The sequence below is a fragment of the Salvelinus alpinus genome, chromosome 13 (assembly GCF_045679555.1).
Source record: "Salvelinus alpinus chromosome 13, SLU_Salpinus.1, whole genome shotgun sequence".
Taxonomy (NCBI): Eukaryota; Metazoa; Chordata; class Actinopteri; order Salmoniformes; family Salmonidae; genus Salvelinus; species Salvelinus alpinus.
Window position 1 is genome coordinate 16,389,578 of NC_092098.1, and position 13,974 is coordinate 16,403,551.

The 13,974-nt window shown below is 44.6% G+C and overlaps 1 protein-coding gene across 9 annotated transcripts in view; it reads right to left on the bottom strand.

Annotated features, from left to right (window-relative positions):
- The window catches only part of LOC139537199 (unconventional myosin-XVIIIa-like), a 110,120-nt gene that overhangs the window by 22,582 nt on the left and 73,564 nt on the right, over positions 1–13,974 (bottom strand). For all 9 annotated transcript variants that reach the window (XM_071338244.1, XM_071338243.1, XM_071338239.1 and 6 more), the window contains 10 exons: positions 13,420–13,548; positions 8,696–8,839; positions 8,312–8,401; positions 7,890–8,009; positions 7,629–7,746; positions 4,493–4,620; positions 3,581–3,735; positions 2,656–2,779; positions 2,305–2,505; positions 2,108–2,218 (listed from right to left, as the gene is read on the bottom strand). In XM_071338244.1, the coding sequence (XP_071194345.1) occupies positions 2,108–2,218; positions 2,305–2,505; positions 2,656–2,779; positions 3,581–3,735; positions 4,493–4,620; positions 7,629–7,746; positions 7,890–8,009; positions 8,312–8,401; positions 8,696–8,839; positions 13,420–13,548 (1,320 nt within the window). The remainder of the gene's footprint in view (positions 1–2,107; positions 2,219–2,304; positions 2,506–2,655; positions 2,780–3,580; positions 3,736–4,492; positions 4,621–7,628; positions 7,747–7,889; positions 8,010–8,311; positions 8,402–8,695; positions 8,840–13,419; positions 13,549–13,974) is intronic.

The window sequence follows — 13,974 nt, forward strand, 5'->3', positions numbered from 1 at the left end:
CACTTCTAGGTTAGACTACTGCAATGCTCTACTTTCCGGCTACCTGGATAAAGCACTATATAAACTTCAGTTAGTGCTAAACACAGCTGCTAGAATCTTGACTAGAACCAAATAATTTGATCAGTGCTAGCCTCTCTACACTGGCTTCCTGTTAAGGCAAGTGCTGATTTCAAGGTTTTACTGCTAACCAACAAAGCATTACATGGGCTTGCTCCTAACTATCTTTCCGATTTGGTCCTGCCATACATACCTACACGTACGCTACGGTCACAAGACGCAGGCCTCCTTACTGTCCCTAGAATTTCTAAGCAAACAGCTGGAGGCAGGGCTTTTTCCTATAGAGATAGATTTTTATGGAATGGTCTGCTTATCCATGTGAAAGACGCAGACTTGGTCTCAACCTTCAAGTCTTTATTGAAGACTCATCTCTTCAGTAGGTCCTTCAATTGAGTGTAGTCTGGCCCAGGAGTGTGAAGGTGAATGGAAAGGCACTGGAGCAACGAACCGCCCTTGCTGTCTCTGGCTGGCCGGTTCCCCTCTCTCCAGTGGGAAACCCTATTACTGGGGATGAGTCACTGGCTTACTGGTGCTCTTCCATGCAATCCCTAGGATGGGTGAGTCACTTGAGTGGGTGGAGTCTCTGACGTGGTCTTCCTGTCCGGGTTGGCGCCCCCCCTTGGGTTGTGCCGTGGGGGAGATCTTTGTGAGCTATACTCTGCCTTGTCTCGGGATGGTAAGTTGGTGGTTGAAGATATCCCTCTAGTGGTGTGGGGGCTGTGCTTTGGCAAAGTGGGTAGGGTTATATCCTGCCTGTTTGGCCCTGTCCGGGTGTATCGTCGGACAGGGCCACAGTGTCTCCCGACCCCTCCTGTCTCAGCCTCCAGTATTTATGCTGCAATAGTTTATGTGTCGGGGGCTAGGGTCAGTCTGTTATATCTGGAGTATTTCTCCTGTCTATCCGGTGTCCTGTGTGAATTTAAGTATGCTCTCTCTAATTCTCTCTCTTTTTCTCTCTTTCTTTCTCTCTCTCAGAGGACCTGAGCCCTAGGACCATGCCACAGGACTACCTGGCCTGATGACTCCTTGCTGTCCCCAGTCCACCTGGTCGTGCTGCTGCTCCAGTTTCAACTGTTCTGCCTGCGGCTATGGAACCCTGACCAATTCACCGGACGTGCTACCTGTCCCAGACCCGCTGTTTTCAACTCTCTAGAGACAGCAGGAGTGGTAGAGATACTCTGAATGATCGGCTATGAAAAGCCAACTGACATTTACTCCTGAGGTGCTGACCTGTTGCACCCTGTACAACCACTGTGATTATTATTATTTGACTCTGCTGGTCATCTATGAACATTTGAACATGTTGGCCATGTTCTGTTATAATCTCCACCTGGCACAGCCAGAAGAGGACTGGCCACCCCTCATAGCCTGGTTCCTCTCTAGGTTTCTTCCTAGGTTTTGGCCTTTCTAGGGAGTTTTTCCTAGCCACCGTGCTTCTACACCTGCATTGCTTGCTGTTTGGGGTTTTAGGCTGGGTTTCTGTATAGCACTTTGTGACATCAGCTGATGTAAAAAGGGCTTTACAAATACATGTGATTGATTGATTGATAACATTAACTACACAGTCATTGGGACAGGCTGACAGATGACCATCACTGCAGTGTCAGTATCATCTATCTCGCCACATGTCATCCCCATAGGGATAAAGGTTGAGGGCAGATCAACTCTATGCGGCACTATATGCCTGACTGTCAATGTGAAATTACTGTGGGTAAAAATGTATAAAAAATTATACAAGTACGTAATCAAAACATTACAAATGACGACAAATCACGTCAACAGTCATTTCCAGATATGGTTGCCATGACTTGTTGCTATTGGGGAAATTAAGGCAGTCAAGATAGGAATTCAGAGTGCAGCGTAATTTGACACGATTGCCTACACATTATTGTGTGTGTTAGTTGAAGTGCCTGTCAGAGCTGTTGTATACTTGACATGGGTCGGCATTTTGTTTTTCTAAAGTAGGGAGGTTATGCATAGCTGATAAAATCACAAATAGTACTGCTGTGGAAAATACAGTCGTGTGCTGAGTGTGAGCAGGCCTCCATACCTTCTTACTGCAGGACTGCCTGATCTCCTCCACCTCCTCATCCTTGCTCTCGATGTCTTTGGAGTGGGTCTGCCGCAGACTCACCATCTCCATCTCCAGACGCAGCTTGGCCTGAAGGACACACACAAATAGACTGTTATAGACCGGCAACTCCTATAAGGGCTCTGTATCGTTCCCCTCTTCACCACCTCCTCTACCTGCTCCAGCATCTGGATGGTCCCGGCTTGCTCGTCCAGCTCCTCTTCCTGGTCTTTGACCTTGGCCTCCAGGTCGCGGAGGGTCTTCTTGGTCTTGGACAGCGACGCCTCGTCCTTGGACTCCTGGGAGGACAGGTCCTGTAGCTCCGCATCCAGCTGCTCCACCTTCAGCTGGACGGCACACAGCTCCATGTCTTTGTCCTGCAGGCAGGCAGGCAGGGAGCAGTAAAGAGACAGGGATACTCAGAGGACTCCTGGACCAGCCCAGAAGACATACAGAGGACATGGAGAACATGGTCTTCCCAGGGGCAACGATAACATTATGATCTATCATCCATGTCCAGCTGGTACCTGCAGCTGCTGTCGCAGACTGAACAGCTCCCCAGTCATCATGTCTCTCTCCCGGCCCAGCTTCTCTCTCAGGTTCTTCTCCCTCAGCACCTCGTCCTGGGCCTGGTTCTGCTCCAAGTCAAACCTGCAACACACAACACTCATGTTACACTACTGACAGGCCGTCATACAGGCCTCAAGACCTCTCCTAAGATCAAATATTTAACCAGAACCATTTGTTGAGTTAAATCATTTACAACTGAATTTATTGAAATAAAAAACTATTTCACTTCCTCTCATCCCACTGAGGACTATTGCTAGCAGTATAGCCTCAATTTTAACCTCATTATCAGCACTCACCTTTAAATGTTAAGAGTGGGCTGTTAATTTACAATAACATTCTCATCATGAGCATAATGTTCTATTCAATTGTCTGGGCCAGCTATACTTAGGAGTGTTCAGCTGAATTGTGAAGTGTTCTGAACTGTCAGGTCTCTTAATTCTCTTTTTCTTCTCTAAGAGGAGCCGTCCTCGGCTTTGCACAGCTGAAAATGATTACTCTCACAGAGCATCTTCAATTAGCCCCAGGGGAGAGATCACATTCTGTCACAGCACAAACCTCTCAAGTTCTAAAAGTCTGACTCATTCCCTTGGCTAATGCAATTCCACAGATTACAGCCAGTCTCTATTCTCTGTTCAAATGAAGAAATGTGTAGTAGTATCCTAGGTAGGTCAGCTAGTGAGAGTGAGGACATTTCAGCAGACAAAGAAACAGGTTCATCACTTCTCCCTCTTTGGATGGTCAGTCATCTAGTGCTACAGTATATGTGACCGAACGGAGGTTTCTTATATCTATAGTCAGTGTTAAATAACCAGAGCTGGTGAATGAAGACTTTACCATTGTGTATTGGTGTGTGTGCCTGCGAGTGTGCGTACGTGTACATACTTCCTCTGTTTCTTCTCCAGGTCGTGGTTGCGGCTCTGCTGGCCCTCCAGGTGCAGCTTGGTGTCCTGCAGCTCAGCTGTCAATCTGCTACACTTCTTCTTCAGCTGCTGCACAGAGCGCTGCACCTCATCACTGTCCGCCTGCAAGTCAGTCAGCTACACACCCACACAGTATGAGTACTCTACTATCATACAGTATGAGATATCACTACAGTACACAAGGGGGCAATATGGAATTAACTTCTTATGGCTGGGGGCAGTATTGAGTAGCTTGGATGAATAAGGTGCCCAGAGTAAACTGCCTGCTACTCAGTTCCAGAAGCTAAGATATGCATATTATTAGTATATTAGGATGGAAAACACTCTGACGTTTCTAAAACTGTTTGAATGATGTCTGTGAGTAAAACAGAACTCATATGGCAGGCGAAAACCTGAGAAAAGATCCAACCAGGAAGTTGGAAATCTGAGGTTTGTAGTTTTTCAACTCATCGCCTATCGAATATACAGTGGGATATTGGTCATATTGCACTTCCTAAGGCTTCCACTAGATGTCAACAGTCTTTATAACCTTGTTTGATGCTTCTACTGTGAAGGAGGGGGGAATGAGGGCTCTTTGAGTCAGGGGTCTGGCAGAGTGCCATGAGCTGGCCATGAGCTGACCATGCGCGTTCACGTGAGAGTTAGCTTGCGTTCCATTGCATTTCTGAAGACAAAGGAATTCTCCGGTTGAAACATTATTGAAGATTTATGATTAAAACATCCTAAAGATTGATTCTATACATTGTTTGACATGTTTCTACGGACTGTAACGGAACTTTTGGACTTTTCGTCTGCTCGCGCCTCATGAATTTGGATTACTGGGCTAAACGCGCAAACAAAAAGGAGGTATTTGGACATAAATGATGTGCTGTACCCTTCTCTCCAGGTGTCTTTTATTCTGCTGCTCGGTCTCCAGCTTGTCTTCAAACTCCTGCTGAAGTCTCTTCTTGGTGAACTCAGTCTCCCGGATGGCTCGGTCGTACTTCGACCGCCACTCTCCTCCTGTGAGACAGACCAAGGACAGTACATATGGTCAGGGAGTGATGGAGACAGACCATGGGACATTTGGAGTGACCAATCCTTTAATGCTAGATTGGCTGACTGAACGAGGATGGAGGCTCAATGTGACTGAGCCAGTGGATGCTGCTGAGGATCATTAGGTCAGAGAAGATTTTCTGTGTCTCACATTCAAGCGTTGCCAACAACAGACACGGAAACTTCTAGTAAACTTTTCATCATAACTTGATAATACAAAGAAAAACCTTCAAGAAACTCAAGGGAACAAGAGTGTCCCTCAAGACATCGTCTCTACTGAGGGAAGATGACATCGAAAGTTCATCAACTGCAAGGAGATTAATTTAAAAATGGACTTGACACCATTGAAAACACAGAGTATGGAATCTATAAGGGTTTATGGTGGAAGGGCAGAACCTAACAGCGTAGCTACAGTTGTAAATGTGCATGTATTATTATTATTAATAATAATAATAATAAAAATAATAACATTATAATATCATTCACTTCTCTTTTTTTGACTTGTACTGTTGGAGCTCGGAGAATACGAATTTCACTGTACCCTGCGATTACATCTGTGACCCTGTGCATGTAACTAATAAACTAATCTAATCGATCTAATCTAATCTAGAGCTTTAATTTAGCCCAGAGCTGTGGCTGTCAGAGACTATCTACACCAAAACAGCAGAGAGTAGAGGCGGGTCCAGGTTCATTTCTCAGACTTATCGTTTGAGAGGCTGTCCATTCCCCCTTCACACAGAAACACTGGGGCTTTCCATTATGAACAGACATTTGCATATATATAGTATAATGACAGCTTCCAGGGGCCACCGGCTCTGATCCACAAGATTATTTTCTAATTTATCTGAAACCTCCCCACTCTGGCTTTATGGAGGCCGGGTATTCGAGCTCCTTGACTCACTGGCACAGAGAGACTCAAGGACAATACACTCACAGCATGACACCTCCCTCAATGCAGAAGATCAGAGGAGAGAGAGGGCTAAGGCCTGACAATGGGCATCTTAATTCCACAGAAGATAGGTAAATTCATGGTCCAGTTATATTATAATGCAACTTTTGACCCAATTTCCTACTGTATGGAGTCTCAAATATTGTACTAAGGATGAGTCACACAATACTCTATGCAGAAATCGCCCCAGGTTGCAAAAATTCGAATAGTTCGCCTAATTTCAGTTTATTTGACAAAACAAGTATAGTGTAGAGATTCATTGTACCATCTAAACCGCTGTGAAATATAGTTTCCATAACCACAAATATTGTACGAAACTTAAGGAAAAGCATAGAAATAGTGCACATAGAACAGATCTACCGCTTCTTAGGCTTGCTTTCAATGAGAATGATAGATCTATAACGCGCATTTCTAGTGAATTTGGTCGGGTCGCTCAAAAAGTTACATACCATTGGCCCCTTTCTAAGCTGTGTCTGTTGGCCTCTGAAAAACAAAGGTGATCATAATACAACTTACAACCCACTCTTTCCAATGTCATTTGTGAGTATCCTCTTATACCAGTAGTCTTATACCAGTAGACAGTGCTATGGAGCGGGTTGAGAGCTTCAAGTTCTTTGGCGTCCACGTCACTAAGGACTTAACATGGTCCACACACACCCACACAGTCGTGAAGAGGGCAAGACATCGCCTCTTCCCCCTCAGGAGGCTGAAAAGATTTGGCATGGGTACTCAAAAAGTTCTACAGCTGCACCATCGAGAGGATCTTGGCTGGCTGCATCACCGCTTGGTATGATAATGCACTGCCCTCGACCGCAAAGTGCTACGGAGGGTGGTGCAGACAGCCCAGTACATCACTGGGGCCGAACTCCCTGCCATCCAGGACCTCTATATCAGGCGATGTCGGAGTTTACTCTGTTATCGTCCGGCTAACGGTACCGGAGCATCGGCTCTAAGACCAACATGCTCTGAGACAGCTTCTACCCCCAAGCCATAAGACTGCTAAATAGCCATAAGACTGCTAAATAGTTAATTAAATGGTTACACCTCTTATTATTATCTATTCTGATGCCTAGTCACTTTACCCTGCCTTCATGTACATATCTACCTTAAGTACCTCATACCACTGCACATTGATCTGGTACTAGTATTCCCTGTATATACAGTAGCTCCATTCTCGTGTATTTTATTCCTCATGTTAGGCAAGCATTTCATGAGTATCAAGCCCCTTTTTTTCAATTTTTCACCTAAAATGACATACCCAAATCTAACTGCCTGTAGCTCAGGACCTGAAGCATTCATATGCATATTCTTGATACCTTTTGAAAGGAAACACTTTGAAGTTTGTGTAAATGTGAAATTAATGTAGGATAATATAACACATTAGATCTGGTAAAAGATAGTACAAAGAAAAAAACCATTGTATTTTTTGGACCATCATCTTTGAAATGCAAGAGAAAGGCCATAATGTATTATTCCAGCCCAGGCAATTTAGATTTTGGCCACTGGATGGCAGCAGTGTATGTGCAAAGTTTTAGACTGATCAAATGAACCATTGCATTTCTGTAAAAAAAATTGAAACAAGACTGCCGAAATGTGCCTACTTGGTTTATTAATACATTTTCAAGTTCATAACTGTGCACTCTCCTCAAACAATAACATGGTATTATTTCACTGTAATAGCTACTGTAAATTGGACAGTGCAGTTAGATTAACACGAATGTAAGTTTTCTGCCAATATCAGATATGTCTATGTCCTGGGAAATGTTCTTGTTACTTACAACCTTATGCTAATCACATTAGCCTATGTTAGCTCAACCGTCCCGCGGGGGACCCACCGATCCTGTAGAGGTTTTAAAGTCTACACCCGTTGTATTCGGCACGTGACAAATAGAATTTAATTCGTTTTTTAAATATTTATTATATGTTTAATGCCTTTCCTTCACTCAGCCATAATGACAACAGTATAGTCACCAGGCATTCAGTGGGTTTGTGTGGATAAGAGACTTTAGGCAGCAGAAGAACTCACCTGCATCATCATCGTCGTCGTCCATGTCCCCGTTGATCTCTGCCATTCTGATGAGACGAGCCTCCATCACCTCCATCTCCATACACTCCATCTGCTTCTTCATCAAGTCAAACTTAGCCTGAGGTAGACAGAGGTAGACAGAAAATTTAATATTCCCCCTACTAAATGTTACGTTCGTGCTCCATCTTCCCTGTCCTATTACTTAGGCGCACAACAGTAGTGTAAGTACAGACACTCGAGAGTGAGTGAGTCTGTCTGTACCTGTAGGTCCTTCATGTCTTTCTCCAGTCTCAGTCTCTCAGACGTCTCTGTCTCCAGCAGCTGGGAGGCCGACTCTCCAGTGTTCCTCTCATCCGCAAGCTCCGCTGACAACTCTGTGATCTGGAGGAACACACACACAGTATTTAATGTGTATGCCCCATGGCCTGGCCTATCTTCGGTCACAGTGCACTACAAACACACCATCAAAAGGCTACCTATGAAGCCCGAGAGTCATATCCTCAGCCTACTTTTCTTATCACAGACGGAGTCAAACATTGAACAAAGGTGGACTGTTTGAGTTGATAACCTGACACAGCTTCTGGTGAATGAAGACAGTATGACTGAGTTACTTTATACTACTCCTGCAGCAAACGCTGTCTCCCAGAATGCAGTGCATAGAAGAAAGGCCCCAGGAGACTCACCCTGCTCTCCAGTCGATCACTGTTCAATCTCACTTCGTTTCTCTCTTTCTCAGTCTTCTCCAGCTTGCCCTTCAGATGCTGGATCTCCTCCTGGAAGAGAACATACAGTACAAGGACAAATATAAGAACGGGAAAGAGACAGTAGAAAATAGCTACAGCAGAGGTAGCCATATTGGAATCCTGTCCAACACTATGGAGATATTCACCACTCCCACCTGACATCATATAGCAACTCTGGAGACTTGACTCATGGTCGTGGGTGTGCAATCACACATTTCCAAGTATGCAAACCCTTACTTTAGTCATGTGGAGCAGATTTGCAGTGGGTGAGGTTGGATGGCTAAACAGGCGATTACAGTCAGAAAGAGAGACAGAGATACTCACATCTTTTCCTCGAATCTGTTCCTCTGTGAGCTGCACCTCGATGAGCGGCCGTACGGTGGTGAACAGCTTCCACCAGGGCCAGCCCTTCACTCCCTTGTTCTTCTTGATGTTCTTCTGGATGCAGCGGATGGCCAGGTCGTGGGTCTGCTCAGCACACAGAGAGAGAAACACAGCCCACAGAGAAAGAGAGTGGGTGGGACGGTAGTGGACTGTACTGTATGGGGCTGAGAGAGTGTGAATGCAGAGGAGAGAGTGGAAGCACAGTGCAGTACAGTGCAGAGGAGAGAGTGGAAGCACAGTGCAGTACAGTGCAGAGGAGAGAGTGGAAGCACAGTGCAGTACAGTGCAGAGGAGAGAGTGGAAGCACAGTGCAGTACAGTGCAGAGGAGAGAGTGGAAGCACATTGCAGTACAGTGCAGAGGAGAGAGTGGAAGCACAGTGCAGTACAGTGCAGAGGAGAGAGTGGAAGCACAGTGCAGTACAGTGCAGAGGAGAGAGTGGAAGCACATTGCAGTACAGTGCAGAGGAGAGAGTGGAAGCACAGTGCAGTACAGTGCAGAGGAGGTACAGTGCAGCAGAGCTCTACTACAGAAATAGAGTACAGAGAGCCACTCAACGCACTAACTACAGAGAATGAATATCTCATCAGATTAGTATTATCAGCCTAAACTTCACTGTGATTTACTCTTTACTATTGAATAACGTGCCATTTTTGATCTTGAGAAACCCTAGCCCTAGTCTCCATGTTATTGACGTACAGGATGGCTGGACATGTACACATCCAATAATCATGTGTTGCAGCATCGACTAACCAGCCAGGCCTCATCAGTCAGCCTTCTCTGGAGGGTTGCTGCAGACTATTTTCCAAGGCTGGAAGCTCTTTTGATGTATTATATCAAACATCAATACATCTTGGAAGCCGATTCCAAGTGTTACACGATTTCCATGCTGCTTGTGCATGAGCATCTGTAGTGGCGGCAGATTATGGCAAAACCCAATTAGACAACACAATATTCCCAGCGTCAAGTAGATTCCGCCCCGAAGTCAGCCTCTATGGCCAATTAGGATTTGTTACGCCATGAAAGCCGTAACACAGTGCTACATTCAGCAAATCTCAGACAGACATATTCAACAGGACTCATTTGTGATGTTTAGACCTTAATGAATGAGGCAAACAGAAGATATCTAAACAAAGGGCTATTCATATTGAGAGGGTGTCTGTCTGTCTACTGTATGTCAGTCTGTGGAGAGGATGTGAATCGTGGGCCAAGATTCTGACATAATCATCTACACTCTTAGACAAAACGGTGTTATCTAGGGGACCCCGAAGAACCCTTTTGGAACCCTTTTTTGTAAGAGTATAGGGCTAGGTAGGAGTGGATGTCATTGCCTGGGTAATAGCTTTGGTTCGGTGTGTCTCTCTCCTACCTGTGCGTGAATGTGTGTGTGGTCCGCATGCATGTGTGCGTGCGTGCGCTGTGTTTGTGAAGACTGAGCTCTACTTGACGGTGCAGCAGAAGCACCCGCCCACACCACCTGCTTCCACTCAGCACCGCACTCCCTGACTTAAAACAAGCGCTTAATTAGGAAGCCCATCGGCTGCTCTGTTCAATTCCCCCCGGCTCCCAGAGGTATACATGAGGAAAGAAAACACACAGCGGAACACTGGGCTGTGTTTCAAAAGAAAACATCCTGTCTTCCATATGCCCTCCCTCCACTACTGTACGAGAGAGAGAGAGACACAGGCACACTTTCAAAAGGGAAATTGTTTCTTCTCGAAAGGGAGATATATATTCCTGATGAAGTCATGCTGGGATGACTTCAAAAAGCTCTGGAAACCATGATGAATCAATCAAAAGTTACAGGACATTCTATGACACAGCCAGCCGCTTATCAAGCACCATGGGCTTTTAGTATGTTTGCCGCTGCCATAGAACACATTCCTAACACTCTCAGAGTGTATTTCCATCTAACCACGGCACATCTGTTGAGAACGGATACATCATACAGTGACATTATGGAAGCCTAATCAAATTTCATGAACGGGGAAGACCGAGTGAGAGCCCTAGTGGGTTTCATTATACAATCATTATTATAAGACAGGCCTCTGGATAGAGACACACTCCGTTAATCTTCCTGCTAGAGAGGGCGGGAGGAAAGAGGGAGGAGGGAACTCGATTCGCACAGTAATATACCACTTCACCGCATTCCTCCAATTACACTTTTCTATTTCTTGGGCTGGTGCATTTGGAATAACTACTTTTGTACCTACTGCATATATCTGTGAAATGTTATATATTTTCAGGGCAGACAGAGAAACGCACATGGCCTGGTCTATCATCATTATTATACTGACTAAACCAGACAAACTCAAGAGGTTTGCAATGAAAAACTCATTGTTTTATAGTCAATCTAGGGCAGCTAAGGTTCTGTGACTTTTATCTGGTTAGGAGTGGTTGTTTCATATCAGTGTATGGAAACGGTTGTTTCTGTTCCAGTAGAAAAATAGAAGTCTAAGTCTGTTTGTGTATTTCTTGGTTTGGTGGTTCATTGTTCGCTGGAAATAATATCCGGTTCTTGACCTGATTGAACATTATATGAACTTTTTAGATAATGTGTTTGTCTGTAATTTCATAGTCATCAAGTCATGACTTCATATGTTTATGACTTTATATGAAATTACAGACAAACACATTATCTAAAAAGTTCATATAATGTTAAATCAAGTCAAAAACCTGATATTATTTCCAGCGAACAATGAACCACCAAACCAAGAAATACACAAACAGACTTAGACTTCTATTTTTCTACTGGAACAGAAACAACCGTTTCCATACACTGATATGAAACAACCACTGCTAACCAGATAAAAACCACAGAACCTTAGCCGTCACCCATAATTGAGTACTACATCTTACCTCACAAAAACCTGAACTTCAGTTCAGAGGCAAAGATTTTACAATAAAAAAATCAATTGAATCTTATCTTTCTATTAAAGATAAACGTACGGGAAGAAACAGAGGAGAAAGCATTCAGAAAAAAAATAGGCGACCCGAATAATGGATTTAGTAATGGTACAGTCTTCATACAGTTCCTCAGTGGTGATTTCCTGCCCTTTCCAGTGGATTATAAAGCGCTCCTCACCCTCAGTCTCTGAACGATGGCCTTTGAACTTAATAAGAGAAAACCTTGGCCTTTCCCGGGTTCCTATTTCCACCACATGCCCATTACTCAAAAGCTGCTTATTTTGTCATGAGGGCAAAAAGAGAAGCACAAATCTTTAATAGAAGCAGAGATAACAAAAATGTCTAAAGGCTAAAAACTTCAGCTTTTTGCTCAACTAGCTAAAAAACGATTCCCATAGGCCACCTTGGGAAGATACTGCAGCGTATGTCCGTTTCTCAGAAAGCTTAAAGCCACATGGATGCTTCCTGGAAACAAAGAGAGTACAAAGACATGGCTGAAATGGAGGTAGTGTAGAGCGTGTGTGGAGGTGAAGGAAAGTTCCAGCCAGTGAGTGTAGTGATGTCCTGTGGGTGGTGCTGTACCAGCCAGTGAGTGTAGTGATGTCCTGTGGGTGGTGCTGTACCAGCCAGTGAGTGTAGTGATGTCCTGTGGGTGGTTGTGTACCAGCCAGTGAGTGTAGTGATGTCCTGTGGGTGGTGCTGTACCAGCCAGTGAGTGTGGTGATGTCCTGTGGGTGGTTGTGTACCAGCCAGTGAGTGTAGTGATGTCCTGTGGGTGGTGGTGAACCAGCCAGTGAGTGTAGTGATGTCCTGTGGGTGGTTGTGTACCAGCCAGTGAGTGTAGTGATGTCCTGTGGGTGGTGGTGAACCAGCCAGTGAGTGTAGTGATGTCCTGTGGGTGGTTGTGTACCAGCCAGTGAGTGTAGTGATGTCCTGTGGGTGGTGGTGAACCAGCCAGTGAACTCAGTTCTAGCCAGGCCAGATGAAGGCAGCCTGCTCACTCAGAGCGTAATCACACAGTGAAGGAGAGGAGTGCTGGATTCCATACATCAACTGCAAAAATGCTATCAGCGCCAGAGATGGCCCCATATCATGTGGAGAGAGATTAATGGAGAGATAGAACTGAGGAGAAGGAGATGCTGGCACGTATAATAGGGCTGCTTTTAAAACGAGCTGATCAATAAGAGTGTGATTAAGGGGGACATGCCACCCCCCTGTCCCTGGTGCAGATAGTGACAGTGAATCAGTGAATTCAGGTGGGATGGGGTGGGGTTAGGCCAATAGATTTACTAGGTCCTGTTGTGATTAGTTTGAGATTTACAGCAGAGCTAGCTGTAGTCCTATGGCGGAGCAAACAACCTTTAAAATGGGACCTGGAACAGGCTCCTTCACTCCAGACTCCTAGGCAACCACATCTCTCTAAGTTTTATTCTCTGTCTCTAAATCAATAGTAAAATATTGTTCTGTAGAGTTTACTGTAGAGCTTGCCGTAGTCTAAAAAAAGACTTCAGGAACAGGGGGAATATACAGTAGGAAGACTGAACTGTTCTCTACAAAAAAACTATCAATGTAAATCATGGAAAATAAATCCTGGATTTCAAACTATAAAACAGATTCTGATCATATTGGACAGTCACAGTCATAGCCTTGACATACACAGTACATCTTTGTCTCCTTCCCTGCTTCTATCTTTAAATCCTGCCTTTCTTCTCTGACAGCTATCTGGATGACGTGAAGCCGTGGTGGAGTCATGCCTACCTTCCTCTTCTTGAAGGCCTGTCTGGCCAGGTACCCACTGCAGGCTGCTTGGAACAGGGTGATGTTGTGTCTGGTCTGCTCATCCCTCTGCTCCTCCAGTTTAGCCAAGGTCCCTGCTCTGAAGAACAACTGGGGAGGAAAGTACACACCTTTTAGTTCATCATCAAACAAAATAGATATAGTCAGGTTTGTTCAAGTCTGAAGCTGATTTAAATAAAAATTGACTTGAAATTGACTTCAAGAAAGTATGCCTTTTTAGCACCTATTACACAAATAAATTACATTAACAAGAAAGCGGTAGATCCATCCACTGTAGTCTAAAGACAACAGCCCTTTAATCCAAGAAGATTGGGTATAAAGTAATTGAGCGTGTTTGAGTGGTAAGGTGAAAGCAACCGACTGTAGACGAAAGTCGAGGAGGGAAGTTGGGGAGGTATATCTGTGACAGCTGAAAGTCGGAAACTAAAGTTGTTTATGAAAGTTTTTATTTATAATGTCAAAATATACATGTCTCCAACTCCCATACCACACACTCACAAACTGACATCATATGCG